Source organism: Humulus lupulus, chromosome 2, assembly GCF_963169125.1.
Source record: "Humulus lupulus chromosome 2, drHumLupu1.1, whole genome shotgun sequence".
Classification (NCBI taxonomy): domain Eukaryota; kingdom Viridiplantae; phylum Streptophyta; class Magnoliopsida; order Rosales; family Cannabaceae; genus Humulus; species Humulus lupulus.
This window is the reverse complement of record NC_084794.1, coordinates 231,017,153-231,037,390: the sequence shown is the minus strand read 5'-3', so window position 1 is coordinate 231,037,390 and position 20,238 is coordinate 231,017,153. Positions and strand designations below refer to the sequence as shown.

Genomic DNA, 20,238 nt, shown 5'->3' with positions numbered 1-20,238 from the left:
ACATCAACAATTCATACATAAACATCCATCCATTCATATATTACACATAATATAAAAATGCATATGATACCCACATAGTAATTAACATGCGCAGGGATTAAAGATGGCTTTGATACCAATTGTTAGGAACTGTTTCCAGTGCGCAGCGGAACTTGCGGTAATGGTAGTTTTGTATACAACAAATTTTTTTATATAAAAAACTTTATATGTGGATTCTTTAATATGCAATATGTTAATCAACAAAATATGTATATGTAAAGATGATACGAAATGATTTACCTCTTGTAGCCTGTCAAGAGTCCTTGAATCTTTTCGTATATAATTCGATTTTCCTATCCTCGCTAGAAAACTCACACCAAGATCTTACAAGATGTTCTCTACACCTCAAGATGTCGGTGAGTACATAGAGAACAAGAATCAAATTTGTGAATTAAAAGTATTCTCAACACATGAGAGTCTTGATTATAGGATAGAGAGAAACATTGATCTTTTGTGAGAAAAGGGTGATCACTTTTTTTGATGCTTTAAAAAACTTCTTTTCCTATTTTCTATCATATAGAATATATAGGCATTATTATCATAATAATAATAATAATAAAAAAATTTTAATTAAAGACAAAGTCTTACATTCCATTTTAAAAACTTTTTCAAAATATATTATTAATAAATTAAATAAACGAAAAAACCAATAACTGATCCCTATTAGTAGTGATACACGCATAGGGCAGTCCAAGAAGCCTTATGTGTGTAACAATTCTCTAAAATAAGGGGAATTGATTTTTTCATACATATTTATTTTAATTAATTAATAATAAGAAATTCAAATAAGGTATGATCTTTTTAAGGAAAAGATAACAACTTAAATTTCAAAATTCAAAATTTGAAAGAATTTTCATTATCATCTTATTATTAATTAAATAAATATAATAATCAAAACTAATTTTGACTATCCATATTTATTCTCTCTTAAATAAAATAATTGATTTAAATCAATTTCTTTTATTTCTATACAATTTCAAAAATTGCATTAATGCAATAATAAATTGTGCAACTTCAATTATTACATAATTGTATATTTATCACGAAGAACAAATATTCTCTCAAATAGCTCATTCACAGTTTGACCCTTGTATTAACTCTTACCTTGAATAGTGTTGATAGAGCCACCTCGGGGACCTATGGACCAATAATTCTAAACTCCAATAAATAATAGATTATTAACCAAAACTCTTTGATTTAATAATCATATTTATTAATCTCATGATTACTCCACTATAAATAGGAGACTGCACTCTTGAGAATTAAAGACATACATTTACTAAGTACTTTATTGTAATCATAAAGTGTCCATTGCTATAATAATTACATACAATTAAATCCTTTATTGATGATTTTGAATTAAGTAAGAATAAAATTATTGTTTTACCCTTTTAATTATATCTTGATTCCAGTGTACCATTGACTTTACTAGTGAAGGTTAATTCATAATTTGATTAAGAATTTGACATCAATAACCTTTTCACTTCAAAAGCCAACCCAATAGGGAACCATCATTCAATATATAAGAAGGTATAGATTCCATATCTGTTAAGCTATGTCCCTAGCCATATACATCATTAAGTCCCCAAAATAATAGTTCTTAGCCTGATCATTCTGACAAACCGTAACACTTGAATAAAAGGATGAAATGACATATATAGGAGTTCATAGTAACTTCAGGATTAAGATCAGTTTGTATATGATCAACAGTTGATGGTTTTTTATAATACTATGAAAGGATATTTAAAAAAGTATTATCAAATCACATCTGGTCCAGTTCTACATACTCTCAATATGCAAAACACCTCCACTAAAGTGTCCTACTGCACTAGTAACCCAGATCTAGGTCACATGTATTCATAATACTAGTGGACCGTACTAACAGTAATTAATCTAAAGATTCCACAACTTTATTTTACTACGAACTATTTAAGTCCATTATCTCAATCTCATACCAATATGAGATTGAGACCACATAGATGAACTTGAGAATTTTAAGATATTTTCTTAATATTATAAATAATAATATAGTACATAAGCTACATATACACAATAATTCAATTCATTTATTCATTTCATTGAAACCATTGTAAACTACAATTGCTTTAAGGGAACTGTTCCCAACACATAGCTCTAATGATTAGAAAAGGAAGGGAATTAAACAGGTAGAGCAGTCAAGCCAGGATAAAAAGGAAAAGGATAACGGGGGAAACAATCGCACAAGGAACACGGAATGGGTACAGTACCCAGAATGCAAGAAGTGTAGAAAGCGCCACCAAGGTGAATGTCGGGCAAAAACATGTTGCGGTTGTCATAAGGACGGATAAATTAAGAGAAGCTGTCCACATAAGAGTCAGGAAGGGATCAAAGAACAACATAGGAAGGACGATAATTTGGTTCCAGCACATGTGTTCTCTCTCACCAAGCCTTAGGTAGAGGCAAGAACTTCCGTGGTCTCAGGTTAGATTTTTATCGCTGGAATTGATTGTCATTTTTTAATTGATTCCGACGCCACTCATTCATTTGTATCTAAGAGAATAGTGGATATATTTATTAGACCTTATGAGATGCATGCTAAGGGGTTTGGGACCATGTTACCAACGGGGAGGTGGTAATATCTAGGAAGTGGTTTAAAGCCTTGCCTTTGAGGGTAGATGGTAAGGAGCTATTTGTAGATCTGATTGAGCTGGGTATGATTGATTTTGATGTGATCCTCGGGATGGATTGGCTGACAAAGTACAATGATACCATCGATTGCAAGAAGAAAATGGTGGTGTTTAAGCTCGATGGAGACGAGCCTTTTGCGTTCGTTGGGACAACAAAAGGATTACTAATTCCAATCATTTCAGTGTTAGAACCTGGGAAGATGTTATAACATGGACGCATGGGATTCTTGGCTAGTGTGGTTAACACAGCAGAAGCAAGAATGTAGAGACCGGAAGACACGAGGATAGTACGTGATTACTTGGATGTATTTTCAGAAGATTTATTGAGATTGCCTCCACAACGAGAAATTGAGTTCACAATTGAGCTATCACTGGAAACTGGCCAATCTCAAAAGCACCATATAGAATGGCGCCCACTGAATTGAAGGAGCTAAAGGGTCAGTTGCGAGAACTACTTGACCTAGGTTTCATTAGGCCAAGTTACTCACCATGGGGAACACCGGTGTTGCTTGTAAAGAAGAGGGATAGATCAATGCAGATGTGCATTGATTATAGGGAACTTAATAAAGTCACCATCAAGAACAAAGACCCTTTGCCAAGGAAAGACGATCTTTTTGATCAACTCCTAGTAAGGCAGTATTCTCCAAGATAGACTTGAGGTCGGGATACCACTAGTTAAGGGTGAAGGAATGGGATATTCCGAAGACAGCATTCCGTACTAAGTTCGACCATTATGAATTTCTGGTGATGTCTTTTGGATTTACCAATGCCCTTGCGACATTTATGGATCTAATGAACAGAGTCTTAAAGGACTACTTGGATAAGTTCGACATTTTTTATTTATTCACAAACTGAGGAAGAACACAAAGAACACCTAAGGTTGACATTGCAAAGGTTGAGGGAGCATCAATTGTACACGAAATTCAAGAAGTGTGAGTTTTGGCTAAATCAAGTGGCGTTCTTAGGACACATTGTTAGTAAGGATGGTATTTAGGTGGAGCCAGTAAAGATTGAATCTGTAAAATATTTGCCACAACCAAAGAATGCTTCGAAGGTGAGAAGTTTTCTTGGGTTGGCAGGTTTTTATCAAAAATTTGTAGAAGGGTTTCGAAGATTTGCTACGCCATTGAAAAAACTGACCAGAAAGGGTAATAAGTTTGTATGGACTAAGGATTATGAATGGAGTTTTCAAGAGTTGAAAGATAGGCTTATCACGACACTTATACTCAGTCTACCTACAAATAATGAGAAATTTATGGTATACTATGATGCGTCGAAGCAGGGACTAGGGTGCGTATTGATGCTAGCGGAGAAGGTGATAGCATACGGATCTAGACAGCTGAAAGAGTATGAACAACGCTACCCGATGCATGACTTGGAATTGACAGGAGTAGTGTTCGCACTGAAGATATGGTGACACTATCTTTATGGGGAGAAATGTGAGATTTATACTGACCATAAGAGTTTGAAATATTTCTTTACTCAAAAGGAACTAAATATGAGGCAATGACGGTGGTTAGAATTAGTCAAGGACTACGACTGTGAAATATTGTATCAACGGGGGAAGGCAAATGTTGTAGCCGACGCCTTAAGTCGTAGAAGCTAAGGGCAAGAAGTGGCCATAAGAAATATGTAACGTCCCAAATTTTGCTAATAAGGCTTAGTGCCTTGATTAGTGTGTCGGGAAGGCATAATTGGATTATATTTGAAATTAATTGAATATATGTGTGATTATGAGGCATATATGTATTATATGGTAATATGAATATATATATCCATGTTTATGTGCATTAAATATGCATGTGGGCTCGTTTTTGTTAATAAAGGCATATTTGTAATTTTGAACCTTTGAGGGTATAAATGTAAATATATGTGTTGTGTGATTGAAACCACATTATTATGTGGATATATTTGTGATATTCGGCTCAAGGTGATCCTAGTGAGCGGGTTGGCGGAAAAGTCACAACGGGGTCAAATACTCAGCTCAAGGTGAGTCTAGGGGTATTTTGGGAAACTTAGTACGTAGTCGGGATTTATCGGGTGATGGATTGTTATTTGGTGATTATTTGGGTATGTCAAGATTAATTCAGAATTTATATGGCTACTTAAGGATTAGCGGGAAATGTGGTACAATGACAATTTTTCCCTTGGGGACATTAAGGAGTAAGGTTTTGTTATAGGGACATTTAAGTCTTTTTAGTGACAAGGGGATAGACTTAACCTTTGGGTAACTTAGCCACTGAGAATGTAGAAGGAAAAAACAGAAGAAAACAAAGAACCATACTCTTAGCTCCACTTATTCTCTCTATCTCTCTCTCATTCATCTCTCTCTCTCTTCAGCCTTGGGAAGCATTTGAAATTTCTGGAGAACTAGCCTGGGAATCTAAGAGGCTGGAGGCTAGGATTGGTTCAGGTTCAACTTAGGAGTTTTAATTACTCACTTGACCTAAGCTTCAAACTCAGTGTAACGAATTTCAAGTTTAGTTTTTGGGATATTGAGTTTCTCAAACTCAAGGTTTGAATTCTGGGATGTAATTAAGTTTTAATTTGGTTGTTGGTGTAGTTGGGTTGCCTTAATTGTAGTATTGAGGCATAGGGGTTCAATTTTGGCTTTGGTTCATGTTTAGGGTGAATTCTGGTTATTTTGGCTCGGGGAAAACGCAGGGAAAGTGCTGGGAATTTTGAGTTTGGGAAGCTCTCTGACATGTAGGGGGCCGCGGCGCTTCTGAGGAGCGCAGCAGCTCAAATAGGGAATTTTGGCCAAATAGGGTTTTTAAGCTCGAGAACTCAAATTTGAAGGCTAGAGAAGGATTCTACTACCCGATTTAGTAGAATTCGAGGTCCCGGAGGCTAGTAAGTTATTTCAAAGCTTTTAATTAGTTTAGATCTTGATGATTACCGTTATTGCATTGTGACTAGGTTATACTGCTAGGACTCGGGAATAGGGATCGTGCTCGGGATGGCCATGCACTATTTGCTTGGGACTCGAGGTAAGAAAACTATAACTTGGTTGTAATCATGGCTTGGGCCCCTGTAAATGGATATGACTATGGTTATAAATGTGATTATTCAACTAGGCATGCTTGTATATGATGCATATAATTGTGGGTTATGCAATCTATATGTTTGATTATATAAAATCTGAAAGCTCAGCCTAAGGGAGCCAGGGCCGACAGCAAGCATGCGGAATGCAACTCGGCCTAAGAGAGAAGGGTCGGCAATATGATCTGAGAGCTCGGTCTAAGAGAGCAGAGCCAGAATGTCACCTAAATATTCAGAAGTGTCGATTGTACTTGTTTAACTTATTGATTGTTAACTTTGATTTTGTGTTTGTTTCAGAAGATTGTTACTACTAAGCTTATTGTTTATATTCTGTTGCTTATTGAATCTGTTGATTTAAGTTTTCTTGCTGAGCCTTGGCTCACTGATGTTGTGTGGTGCAGGTAAGGGAGAGGGAAAGCTAGATCAGCCATGAGTTGGAGAGCATCAAGGGCAGCATGTACATTTGCAGCTGCTCGACCGCCACGGCCGAGGGATCAACAGGGACTAGAGCCAAAACTTTGATTTTGCTGCTTAGGCCAGCTTATGTTATTTTTGGTAGTTGTAAATGCCTTGTAAACACTTATTTTTGGGACCCCATGTACAAACTTAAAGGTTTTTAATGACAACAACTATTCCGACGATCAAAATTTTTAAACCCTAATCCATTAATAATCCTTATATACACGTTTATATCTAAATGATTTGAATAGCAAGTCCAACACTATTTAAAATACACAGTTTAATGGTCTTGGCTATTCAAGGCGTTACAAAACATATCTATCAAGTTGATGGAAGAAGTAGAACGAGCAGGTAAAAAGTTGATCTTAGGGGGATTAGAAAACTTGACTCTACATTCGACTTTGTTAGACAGAATCAAAGAAGGACAGAATAAGGATCCGAAAATACAAAAGTATAAACAAGGAATCCAAGACGAAATTAGCAAAGATTTTAACCTCAGTAACTGTGGAACAACGAGGTGTAAGGAACAAATATGTGTGTTGGCTGATTTAGAGGTTAAGAAGGAGATTCTTGATGAGGCACGCACTACTCCATATTCTTTACACCTAGGGACTACAAAGATGTATCAAGATTTGAAGAAGTTATATTGGTGGCCTGGAATGAATAAGGATGTAGTGGAGTATGTGACAAGGTGCCTCACGTACAAGAATGGAAGTAGGAAGAGATTGCTATGGACTTTGTGGTGGGGTTACCTAAGACCACAAAGCAACATGATTCAGTCTGGGTGATCGTCGATAGATTCACAAAATCAACACACTTTATACCTGTCAGAACAGTATTCACAGCAGAACAGTATGCATAGCTTTATGTGCAAGAAATTTTGAGACTTCATGGAGTACTGAAGTCAATCGTTTCAGATAGAGACCTGAAATTTACATGTAAGTTATGGGAAGGATTACAAAAGGCGATCAGTACCACGTTGAAATTCATTACAACATTCCACCCCACACAGATGGGCAGACATAAAGAATAATACAAAATCTAGAAGACATTCTTAAAGCGTGTGTGTTGGATTTCGGTGGATCATGGAGAAAATACCTTCCATTGATAGAGTTTGTAAAAACGCCCTAAACTAATACTTTGTAAAAAATCTCCATACTCATAAAATTATAGAAGAAAAGCCACTTAACACATGAAAATACAGAGGGGCCTTGCTAAAACATGCAAGTTGGGCCCAATAGTTTAAAATAAAAATGAGAGTATTTATGCAACGTTTAAAATAAATAAAGTTTAAGTCCCACTTATAGTTTTTAAAATTAAAGTCCATAACATCGTTCTTTAAAATTTAGTGTTTAAGTTGATCGTTTTATGTGCCCACAGGATAACCCCACGCCATACACACTCTGACGTCGGAACTCCTCACATCACAACGCGTGCCAAAGAGAAACCCTATTTATTACCTGAAAATGGGAAAGTAAGGGGGTGAGCTAAAAGCCCAATAAGGAAGTACAAGCAGCATACAAAGAAAACACAACAAATAAGATAATCACATCGTAAGACTCATACAACATCATATCCACACATCATCATACATCATACTTAAACATCATCATCATCATCATCATCATATTCAAACATCATCATCACATTCTTCTGAACATGGCCCCCTCTTTTGTCCATGTCACATCTTGAGGTAAACAGGAGGCTTTGGTCCTTGAATAACCTCGGCGCATCCGCCCTATGAGTTACCTCATACCTTAGTAACTCGGGTTACGGCTTATATCCTTAGTAACCCCATTGTTGTGTTGCGTTGAACACGCTAACAACCATTTGCTTATTCATACAACATACAAAACACATCCAACCCAGTCATATCAACACAAAGGAAATACATGATTCATCAAATTCATCATATCATCTCAAAATAGTACATCATTTCATACTTCATACCTTTATCCTCATACAAACCAACCTTACCGTTTCATAGCATAAATATAAAGACTCTATCTAACTTCCTTACCTCATATTCAAGCAAAACAAAAATTGAACAAACTTCACAACGAGCCTATAATCATAATCAAATAATTCTCTTTAGCATCACATGAGATTTCTCGTGCCCAACACATATACCCCATGCGTGCATGGGCCATGCACACATGGTGCAAATTATACATAATTCCCAAACATGCACATTTTTCACATAGAATCACAAAAGAATAATGTCAATTCTACCAATTATCTTACATGGTTTTTAAGTAAAAATTATATGTTTGAATAATATGCATATATTTGAACGTAAAAGTGTATTTGCATGCGACATGCATACGGGAGAGAGTTGTTAAAAAGTGACGATAAAAACGATAATTCCTACATGCTCATTTCTAACATTTTCAAGAAAAATTCAGCAACATACTCTTTTACCATTATCTACTTAAGTCTCAAAGTTGATTAAACAAACTCATTTAACCCCTTTAAATTTCTCATAAAATAATATTTATATTTATTATTTTAAATCACTTAGAAACAACAAACTTGAAATTATTTAGAAGTGCTTATAAAGTTTCATGTTTCCTTTAGAAAATAACATTTTCTTTTAACATAACAAAATTACAACGTTTGGTGTGAGAAAATATAATTTTAAATGTGGGAAAATATATTTTCACTTGTATTATTTAAAACAAAATTTATGTAGTGTAAACCCATTATTTTTAACTTAATAACCTAAACTTTCAGCAACAATTTATTTTGTTTAAAAGTCAAAAGTGAATTTAAACCCAAACATATTCTTATTAAAAATAAAGAAAAGTACACTTATTAATAATGTGAAAATTCATGGTTACATTTTAAAAATATCATTTTAATATACACATAATTTAGAGTATTAATTTATTTCAATATACACACATTATTTCTTTCATTTAAAAGACATTTCTTATTTTTACCAAAAACTTCCAGCAAGAAATTAATCACTCAAAAATCATAAACTTGGATTAAAATTTATATTTTCGTCATAAAATATATAAAAAAAATTGTAGGTATTAATTGAGTAAAAATATAATGTTAAATGTGAATTAAAATACCCTTTTATGTACATAAAATCAACATATCAGTTGGAACATCACTTATGCATGCAAATCATTATTTCACAAATTTTATCCACCAATTATACACAAAATCAGCAAGCATATTTAATCATGAAATTCATCTTTACATCCTGATTCTCAAAACTCTTACTTATAACCTACATGCTCAATCAACTCAAACCCAAAGACAAACCCTAGCATGCACCTAATAACATATTTTCACCCTAAGAAAGAAACCATAACACCATCTAGATATTTAAATCATAGGCATATCTCAAGATCAACATACATAAGGCATGCTACAAGAAAACCCTAGGCCGAAACCCACAACATACTTTCATTCCTTATTGTTTTCCAAAACCCAAGAAATTCCTAGCATGCTCCTAATGTCACAATTTATCACAAGATAGAAAGAGGATTAAGACTAACATGCAAAGAGATAAGAGACCCTAACATGTTCCTATTTTCAAAACAATGAATAAGTTCATAGAACACCAAGAGAAACATAAACAAAACCCAACATGAAATTTTTACATATGCCTTGGTTGAAACCTACATGAACAAAACACATAAAATACCAACAACCATCATATTTTAGTAGATCAAAACAAAAACCCTTGTCAAAGTTAATCATACTTCTTCCTTAAATAACAAAGTAATCATAATCATAAATCACCATGCATCATATTCAAGTATATCAAAATCAACCTAAATTAACACATAACAAGGATTCAAATAGACATCAAAACCTCAAGATCCTTTATATATAACAATATAATTAAAAACAAGGTTTAGAGATCAACTACCTCCTTGATAGAAACCAAAACCCAAAATGGTCACCACCTTCAATCAACCCCAAGGTTTCAAAATCAACAAAAGAAAGACATAAACATTAACATGAAAACTAGATTAAGAAGATGCGAATGTAGAAGAGAGGATTAAACCACCAAGAGTCAAGACACTCACCTAGGTTCGAAATCTCTCCCCTTTTTCTTTCTTTCTTCTTCTCCTTCGCTCTCTAGCTCACACTCACTCTCCCCTTCTCTCTTTCTAGAATTCGGCAGCCACCAAGAGAAAAATGCTCTCTTTTCTTTTCTTTCCTTCCTTTTAATCTAACCTAGTAATAACAAGTCCTAATGGGAATGGGTAAGTTACCCAAACCATTTCTCGTAACTAAGCCTAAAATCAATTATAATAAAAAGAATAGATAATTTGAGAAATGTCACAATTCCCTTACCCAAAATAGCTACAGTCTTCCAATTTAAGCTATTTGATTGAAAAAATTAAATGGGAATAAAAATCCTTCCCCTTTCCCACTCTTGTCGTCGACCTCTCTATTTCCTCTTTCTTTCTTTATTTTTGTCTAATTAAATAAAATAAATCTAATAAAAGGAAATAATATAAAAAATGTGTAGAAAATCTATTGCATGCACACCATGCAACCATGCACATGCACACACACAATCACTAAGGTGCATCTCTACTTACCATGTACCTTGGTACATTCAATCAAAAACTCATTCTATTCACAAATTAAATTAATATAATAAATAAAACAATTAACAATTAAATTCACACAATTTCTACCAAACAATTCAAATAATAAAAAAAAAATTCATCACACTTAACAATTAAACAAAACAAATCGCAAAATTAATAAAACAAAATAAAAAATTTGGTGCTCTACAATATACCCTCCTTAAAAAGAATTTCATCCCGAAATTCTTTCTTACCAAATAACTCAGGGTATCTTTCTCTCATGTCTCCCTCCAATTTCCATGTTGCTTCTCGTTCCATACTATTCTTCCAAAATACCTTAACTAATGGAAACCTTTTGGATCTAAGTTCCTTGATTCTCTTTTCGATAACACGCTCGGGCTGTTCATCGTATCTCAGGTCCTGCTTCAGCTGTAACGGCTCATAACTCAAAACATGAGACGGATCTGACACGTACTTACGCAACATCGAAATGTGAAAGACATTATGTGTTTCGGCTAGTGCTGGGGGTAGTGCTAAACGGTATGCAACTTCCACTACTCTATCCAAAATCTCAAATGGACCTATATATCTCGGGCTCAACTTCCCTTTCTTTCCAAAACGCATAACACCTTTCATTGGCGAGACTCTCCAGAAAACAAACTCGCCCACTCAAAACTCAATGTCCCTTCTCTTAAGGTCCACGTAACTCTTTTGCCTACTTTGAGCGATAAGCATCATTTGGCAAATTTTCTCGATCGCCTCACTGGCTTCCCTATCTGCCTCAAGGCCTAATATCTGCTTCTCCCCAACCTCATCCCAGTGTAAATGAGATCTACACTTGTGCCCATAAAGCATCTCATAGGGAGCCATCCCAATAGTGGATTGATAACTATTATTATAGGAGAACTCCATTAGGGGTAGGTATCGGTTCCAAGACTCAGAAAAGTCCAAAGCACAACATCTCAACATGTCCTCTAGAATCGGTATAGTTCTCTTAAACTGCCCATCGATCTGGGGATGGAACGCAGTACTGAACTTTAACCTTGTTCCCATAGCTTTCTGTAATCCCTTCCAAAATTTTGATGTGAACACTGACCCTCGATCAGAAATTATTGACTTTGGAACCCCACGAACTCTTACTATCCCACTCACATATAATTCTGCATATTGGTCCGCTGAGTAGGTGGTCTTAACTGGTTGAAAATGGGTAGACTTAGTGAGCCTATCCACTATTACACAAGAAAAATCATGCTGCTTTGTGATCCTGGGTATCCCTACAACAAAATCCATTGCTATATCCTCCCCTTTCCATTCCGGAACGTAAAGCGATTGAAGTAACCCTGTTGGCCTTTGGTGTTCTGCCTTGACTTGCTGGCATGTCAAGCATCTGACAACAAACTTAGCAATATCCCTCTTCATTCCAGGCCACCAATACAATGCCTTAAGGTCTTGGTACATCTTTGTTGACCCTGGATGTAAGGAGTAGGGTGTTGTATGCACCTCTTTCATTATACTTTCCTTAATCTCGTCATTGTCAGGCACGCAAATCCTATCCTTATATCAAATCAATCGACCGTTGGACATCGTGAAGTCATTGCTACCACTTTCCTGTACCAAAGCCTCTTGCTTCATTAAGGCTTCATCCAGTTTTTGTCTTTCTCTAATTTGTTCCAGTAGGGAGGATTGGGACGTGAGGTTCACTAGGCCTCCTGTCACGAACTCAATGTCGACATTTATAATCTCCTTTTGGAGAGGCATCTCTATTGTACTCAGTGCTGAGACACTCCCATATCCTCGCCTACTTAGTGCATTTGCAAACACATTGGCCTTGCCTGGGTGGTATATAATTTCACAATCGTAGTCTTTCACTAGTTCCAACCACCTTCGCTGTCTCATATTCAATTCCTTCTGAGTGAAGAAGTATTTCAGACTTTTGTGGTCAGTGTAGATTTCGTACTTATCTCCATATAGGTGATGTCTCCATATCTTTAGTGCAAACACCACTGCTTCCAACTCAAGATCATGAGTGGGATACCGTTGCTCATAGTCCTTGAGTTGTTTGGAAGCATAAGCTACCACATTCCCATCTTGCATCAACACACACTCTAAGCCGTTCTTCAATGCATCACAATACACCACAAATTTCCCGCCCTCTGTGGGAACACAAAGGATAGGCGCAAAGATCAACTTATCCTTCATGGTTAGAAAGCTTTCTTCACATTTCTCGGTCCATGTGAACTTCTGATGTTTGTAGGTAAAGTTGGTCAAGGGTGTGGCAATCTTTGAAAAACCATCGACAAACTTTCGATAATAACCCGCTACCCTAAGAAGCTTCAAACCTCTAAGGCATTCTTCAGCTGGGACCAGTCTCTAATGGCCTCGATCTTTGACAGATTTACTGCTATCCCATTCTTGGACACTATATGCCGTGGGAAAGTTACTTGTTCCAGCTAAAACTCACACTTAGAGAACTTTGCATATAACTGATGTTCTCGTAGTCTTTTTAGGGTCAACCTCAAATGCCCCTCATGCTCTTCCTAGGTCTTCGAGTAGATTAGGATATCGTCTATGAATACTACTACAAACTTGTCCAAATAGTCCTTAAATACCTTGTTCATCATGTCCATGAATGTGGTTGGGGCATTAGTGAGTCCAAAAGAAATCACTAGGAACTCATAGTGCCTGTAGCGAGTACTGAAAGCCGTCTTAGGAATGTCTCCCTCCTTTACTTTTGAACTGATGATACCTGGATTACAGATCAATCTTTAAGAATAATACTGTCCCTTGTAGTAGATCGAAAAGTTCATCTATCCTAGGAAAATGATATTTGATCTTAATGGTGACCTTATTGAGTTCTCGGTAATCGATACACATTCTCATGCTTCCATCCTTCTTTTTCACAAATAGGACTAGTGCCCCCCATGGCGATTGACTAGGTCTTATGAACCCCTTATTCAACAATTCCTGTAGCTGGTTCTTGAGTTCCTTCAACTCTGAAAGTGCCATTCGATAGGGTGCTTTAGATATCAGTGCTGTTTCTGGTGCAAGTTTGATCATGAATTCGATTTCTCTATCCGGGGGTAATCCTAGTAATTCCTCGGAAAACATTTCCGGAAAATCACATACGATATGCACATTTTCTGGATTCAGTTTTGTCTCCTTGGATTTATTCACCACACTTGCTAGAAGTGTCGAACATCCATGCTGCATCATTTTCCATGCTTCCAGTGCCAATATTATAGGTGTATGAAAACCCACTACTTCTTCTTTAAAATAAAAGAGTTCTCCTTCTTTTGGTCTGAACTCCAAGGTCTTCTTCCGACAGTCGATCGTCGCTCCATGTTTGGATAACCAATCCATACCAAGTATGGCATCATAGTCCAGTATATCTAATTCTATAAGATCTGGCGGGTACTCCCTGCCCTGTATCGTTATAGGTGTTGACTGTAACCACCTAGTTGACAACATCATGTCTCCCGATGATAACATTGTACTAAAACTATGCTCAAACAATTTATAAGGCATACCCAACTTATCAATCATATTCATGGAAATATAAGAGTGAGTCGCTCCAGAATCAATAAGGACTCTACACATCATACCAGAAATAGGGAGCTGACCTGTGACTACGGTGTTACTGTTGGCTGCTTCATTATGGGTTAAGGCAAAAACCCGTGCTGGCACTAGATTGCTGTTACTATTCTGTCCTGCTTTCCATTGTGGACAATCCTTTCTCAGATTTCCTGCCTGACCGCACTTAAAACATTTGTTGGTGCCGGCCTGGCATTCTCCCATATGTCGTTTCGAGCATTTAGGACATCTGGGGTGCTCTACTTTGTTGCTTTGGTGATTCCCACAATTCTGATCATTATAGCGATTGTTGTAGTTGTTATAGTGGTTTTGAGTGTTAGGACTGTTGTTATTTGTGGCCGGGGGTCTAGGTCTCTTGTCGGTGCCACTATTATGCCCTTCATTAACTTTTCTCTTAGTGCCCTCATTGAAGCCCTTGTTTCGGTGGGCCTCCCTTCTGGTAGCATTGTCCTTCAATATCTGATCCTCCATGTATTCTGCTTCGAGTGTCTTATCTAGTACTTCAGCATAACTGACCACCTCAGCACTAGTCATCTTAACATCCCTAACAATCATTGGCTTGAGTCCTCTCATGAACCTTTGGCCTCACAAAGCTTCAGTTGGTACAACTTCAGGAGAAAATTTAGCCAACCTATCGAACTTCTACGCATAGTCAGTGATAGATACGTTTCCCTGAACCAAAGTCATGAACTCATTTACTTTGGTTGCTAACATGGCCGCACTGTGATACTTCTTGCTAAATGCCTGAATAAAGTCTGCCCAAGTCATGGTATTTAGGTCACGAGTTTGCTTAACCACATCCCACCATATTTGTGCATCAAACTTGAGTAAATGGGCTGTACATGAAATTCTCTGGCGATCATTCAACTCCATATGATCGAAGATGGCCTCAATTGATCTTAACCAATCCTCAGCCACCATGGGATCAACTTTCCCTTCAAAAGTAGGTGGGGCTTGCTTTCTGAAACGCTCATAAATTGGCTCAAACCCATAAGACACAGGTAGTGGTGCATGGGGTGGTATTGGCGGCTAAGGTTGTGCCATGGGTACTTGAGGCACTTGGGACACTTGCCTAGCATGTGCTAACTACTCATCTCTCCGCCTCAATTGTTCCCTCAATCTTGCTACCTCTGCAGCCAGATCCACAGTTGGTGTAGCTGGGGCTGCTGGTTGGACTGATGGCATTCCTACATCAAGAGTTGTTGTGGCCTTAGATCTTGTGGAGACACCCTTTCCTCGGCCCCCTCCTCTTCCCTTGCTTCCTCTTCCTCTTGTTGACATTATGAGATTCTAAGGCACCAAAATAAAATCACAAGGGAGGATAATCACATAATTGTTTGATAGATATTCGTGAAAATTATCATACATTTCAAATCCACACCATTTAGAGTTTGCAAGAGGAAATTATTAAACCAAAACATTCAAAGTGTGTCCAAAAATTCAAATAATTCATAAAGTGTTCAATAACAAAAAACATAAGTCCTTAGGGTTCTTTAAAAGTCCCATCTTATTTGTTAACATTTCATTGAAGGATCTACGTGTCGGACTCTAGTCCTCAAATGTGGACTCGTCCCCTCAGCTGTAGTCGAAGACGTCCTCTGAAATGTGGAAGTAGTCAGGAGCACACGCCAATGCCCTCATCCTAGCGCTTAATTGTGGTATGGCATGCACTATCTCTTGACATGCCACATCTCCTTCCAAATCATACACCATCTCATAACGCTCCTCCATCTCCCCGTCATCCATCTTTACCATAACTCGCTCCAAACGACTAAAATCGTAGTTATCCATAAGATTGTAGATAACGTACTAAATGATGCAAAAGTCCAGGTCGTCCTGAATGACGTCGTGCCATGACATGGCCAACTGGAGAAGGGCCTCGGGATATATCGATAGTGCTTCCATGAACACCCAGTATTGCTTTATGGGCCATAGCAACGCCCCTCTTTTGTTCATAATTCCTTCAATGCGATCGCAAACCACTGTCGTCGTTTTTAGCACAGCAATCCTCCATTCGTAGGGATCCTCGTCGAGTTGGACCTTAAGTATCGTGCATATTTCCTTAAGCAACTATTTCTTAGTGGTTTTAATAATAGGAGGCATCTTACTATACTACAATTACAAAACTACAAAATTTAAAAGCAGAAAGAAAACAATAACATATAGAACAAATACTTACGACGCGGTAATGTGAGATTTTCCCATCTTTAGCGTGTATGGGGAGGGTCCTTGTAAATATGGACGACTATCTCTGATACCATTTGTAAAAACGCCCTATAAACTACTACTTTGTAAAACATCTCCATACTCATAAAATTATAGAAGAAAAGCCACTTAATGTATGAAAATCTAGTGGGGCCTTGCTAAAACATGCAAGTTGGGCCCAATAGTTTAAAATAAAAATGAGAGTATTTATGCAACGTTTAAAATAAATAAAGTTTAAGTCCAACTGATAGTTTTTAAAATTAAATTCCATAACATCATTCTTTAAAATTTGGCGTTTAAGTTGATCATTTTATTCGTCCATAGGATACCCCCACGCCATACACACTCTGACGCCGGAACTCCTCACATCACAACGCGTGCCAAAGAGAAACCCTATTTATTACCTAAAAAGGGGATAGTAAGGGGGTGAGCTAAAAGCCTAGTAAGAAAGTACAAGTAGCATACAAAGAAAACATAACAAATAACATAATCACATCGAAAGACTCATACAACATCATATCCATACATCATACTTAAACGTCATCATCATACATCATACACTATCATCATATTCACACATCATTAGCATATTCAAACATCATCATCACATTCTCTCTTGTCCATGTCACATCTTGAGGTAAACAGGAGGCTCTGGTCCTTGAATAACCTCGGCGCGTCTGCCCTATGAGTTACGTCATACCTTAGTAACTCGGATTACGTTTTATATCCTTAGTAACCCCGTTGTTGTGTCGCATTCAACACGCTAACAACCATTTTCTTATTCATAAAACATACAAAACACATGCAAAGCAGTCATATCAACACAAAGGAAATACACGATTCATCAAATTCATCATATCATCTCAAAATAGCATTTCATACTTCATATCACCTAGTACATCATCATACATAGCATATCTTTATCCTCATACAAACCAACCTTACCGTTTCATAGTATAAATATAAAGATTCTATCTAACTTCCTTACTTCAGGTCGAACAAAGCAAAAATGGAACAAACTTCACAATGAGACTATAATCATAATCAAATAGTCCTCTTTAGAATCACATGAGATTTCTCGTGCCCACACATATACCCCATGTGTGAATGGGTCATGCACACATGGTGCAAATTATACATAAATTCCAAACATGCACATTTTTCATATAGAATCACAAAAGAATAATGACAATTCTACATATTTTCTTGAATGGTTTTAAGTACAAATTATATGTTTGAATGATAGGCATATATTTGTACGTAAAAGTGCATGTGTATGCGACATGTATACGTGGGAGCGTTGTTAAAAAGTGACGTTAAAAACGATAATTCCTACATGCTCATTTCTAACATTTTCAAGAAAAATTCAGCAACATGCTCTTTTACCATTTTCTACTTAAGTCTCAAAGTTGATTAAACAAACTCATTTAACCCCTTTAAATTTCTCATAAAATAATATTTACATTTATTATTTTAAATCGCTTGGGAACAACAAAACTTGAAATTGTTTAGAAGTACTTATAAAATTTCATGTTTCTTTTAGAAAATAACATTTTCTTTTTAACATAACAAAATTAAAGCATTTGGTGTGAAAAAATATAATTTTAAATTTGGGAAAATACATTTTCACTTGTATTATTTAAAACATAATTTATGTAGTGTAAACCCATTATTTTTAAACAAAATAATTATTTTAACATAATAACCTAAACTTTCAGCAACTATTTATTTTGTTTAAAAGTCAAAAGTGAATTTAAACCCAATCATATTCTTATTAAAAATAAAGAAAACCACACTTATTAATAATGTGAAAATTCATGGTTACATTTTAAAAATATCGTTTTAATATACACATAATTTAGGGTATTAATTTATTTCAATATACACATTATTTCTATCATTTAAAAGACATTTCTTATTTTTACCCAAAACTTCCAGTAATAAATTAATCACTCAAAAACAATAAACTTGGATTAAAATTTATATTTTCTTCATAAAATATATATATAAATAAAATGTAGGTATTAATTGAGTAAAAATATCATTTTAAATGTGAATTAAAATACCCTTTTATTTACATAAAATCAACATATCATTTGGAACATCACTTATGCATGCAAATCATTATTTCACAAATTTCCACCAATTATACACAAAATCAGCAAGCATATTTAATCATGAAATTCAAATTTACATCATGCTTCTCAAAACTCATACTTATAACCTACACGCTCGATCAACACAAATCCAAACACAAACCCTAGCATGCACCTATTAATATATTTTCACTCTAAGAAAGAAACCATAACACTATCTAGATATTTAAATCATAGGCATATCTCAAGATCAACATACATAAGGCATGCTACAAGAAAACCCTAGGCCAAATTCCACAACATACTTTCATTCCTTATTGTTTTCCAAAACCAAAGAAATTCCTAACATGCTCCTAATGTCAAAATTTATCACAAGATAGAAAGGGGATAAAAGCTAACATGCAAAGAGATAAGAGACCCTAACATGTTCCCATTTTCAAAACAATGAGCAAGTTCATAGAACACCAAGAGAAACATAAACAAAACCCAACATGAAATCTTTACATATGCCTTGGTCGAAACCTACATGAACATAAACATAAAATACCAACATTCATCATATTTTAGTAGATCAAAACCAAAACCCTTGTCAAACTTAACCATACTTCTTCCTTAAATAACAAAGTAATCATAATCATAAATCACCATGCATCATATTCAAGTATCTCAAAAACTACCCAAATAAACACATAGCAAGGATCAAGTAGACATCAAAATCTTAAGACCCTTTCAATATAACAACATAATTAAAAACAAGGTTTAGAGATCAACTACCTCCTTGATAGAAACCAAAACCCAAAATGGTCACCACCTTCGATCAACCCATAGGTTTTGAAATCTACAAAAGAAAGACATAAACATTAACATGAAAACTAGATTAAGAAGCTGAGAATGTAGAAGAGAGGATTAAACCACCAAGAATCAAGACACTCACCTAGGTTCGAATCTCTCCCCTTTTTCTTTCTTTCTTCTTCTCCTTCTCTCTCTATCTCATGCTCACTCTCTCCTTCTCTCTTTCTAGAATTCGGTAGCCACCAAGAGCAAAATGCTCGCTTTTCTTTTCTTTCCTTCCTTTTAATCTAACCTAGTAATAACTAGTCCTAATGGGAATGGGTAAGTTACCCAAACCATTTCTCGTAACTAAGCCTAAAATCAATTATAATAAAAAGAATAGATAATTTGAGAAATGTCACAATTCCCTTACCCAAAATAGCTACAGTCTTCCAATTTAAGCTATTTGATTGAAAAAAATTAAATGGGAATAAAAATCCTTCCCCTTTCCCACTCTTGCTGTCCACCTCTCTATTTCCTCTTTCTTTATTTATTTTTTTTCTAATTAAATAAAATAAATCTAATAGAAGGAAATAATAAAAAAAATGTGTAGAAAATCTATTGCATGCACACCATGCAACCATGCACATGCACACACACAATCACTAAGGTACATCTCTATTTACCATGCACCTTGGTACATTCAATCAAAAACTAATTTTATTCACAAATTAAATTAATAAAATTAAGTGAACAATTAACAATTAAATTCACACTATTTCTACCAAACAATTCAAAATAAAAAAA

At 35.7% G+C, this 20,238-nt stretch overlaps 1 protein-coding gene across 1 annotated transcript; it reads right to left on the bottom strand.

Moving 5' to 3' along the window:
• Positions 1-15,001: 15,001 nt before the first annotated feature.
• On the bottom strand, positions 15,002-15,640 carry LOC133815246 (uncharacterized). Its single transcript, XM_062248103.1, has 2 exons — positions 15,450-15,640; positions 15,002-15,320 (listed from the first exon to the last, which is right to left on the bottom strand). Exons 1-2 carry the CDS (start codon positions 15,638-15,640, stop codon positions 15,002-15,004), a joined length of 510 nt encoding a protein of 169 aa, XP_062104087.1.
• Positions 15,641-20,238: the final 4,598 nt, after the last annotated feature.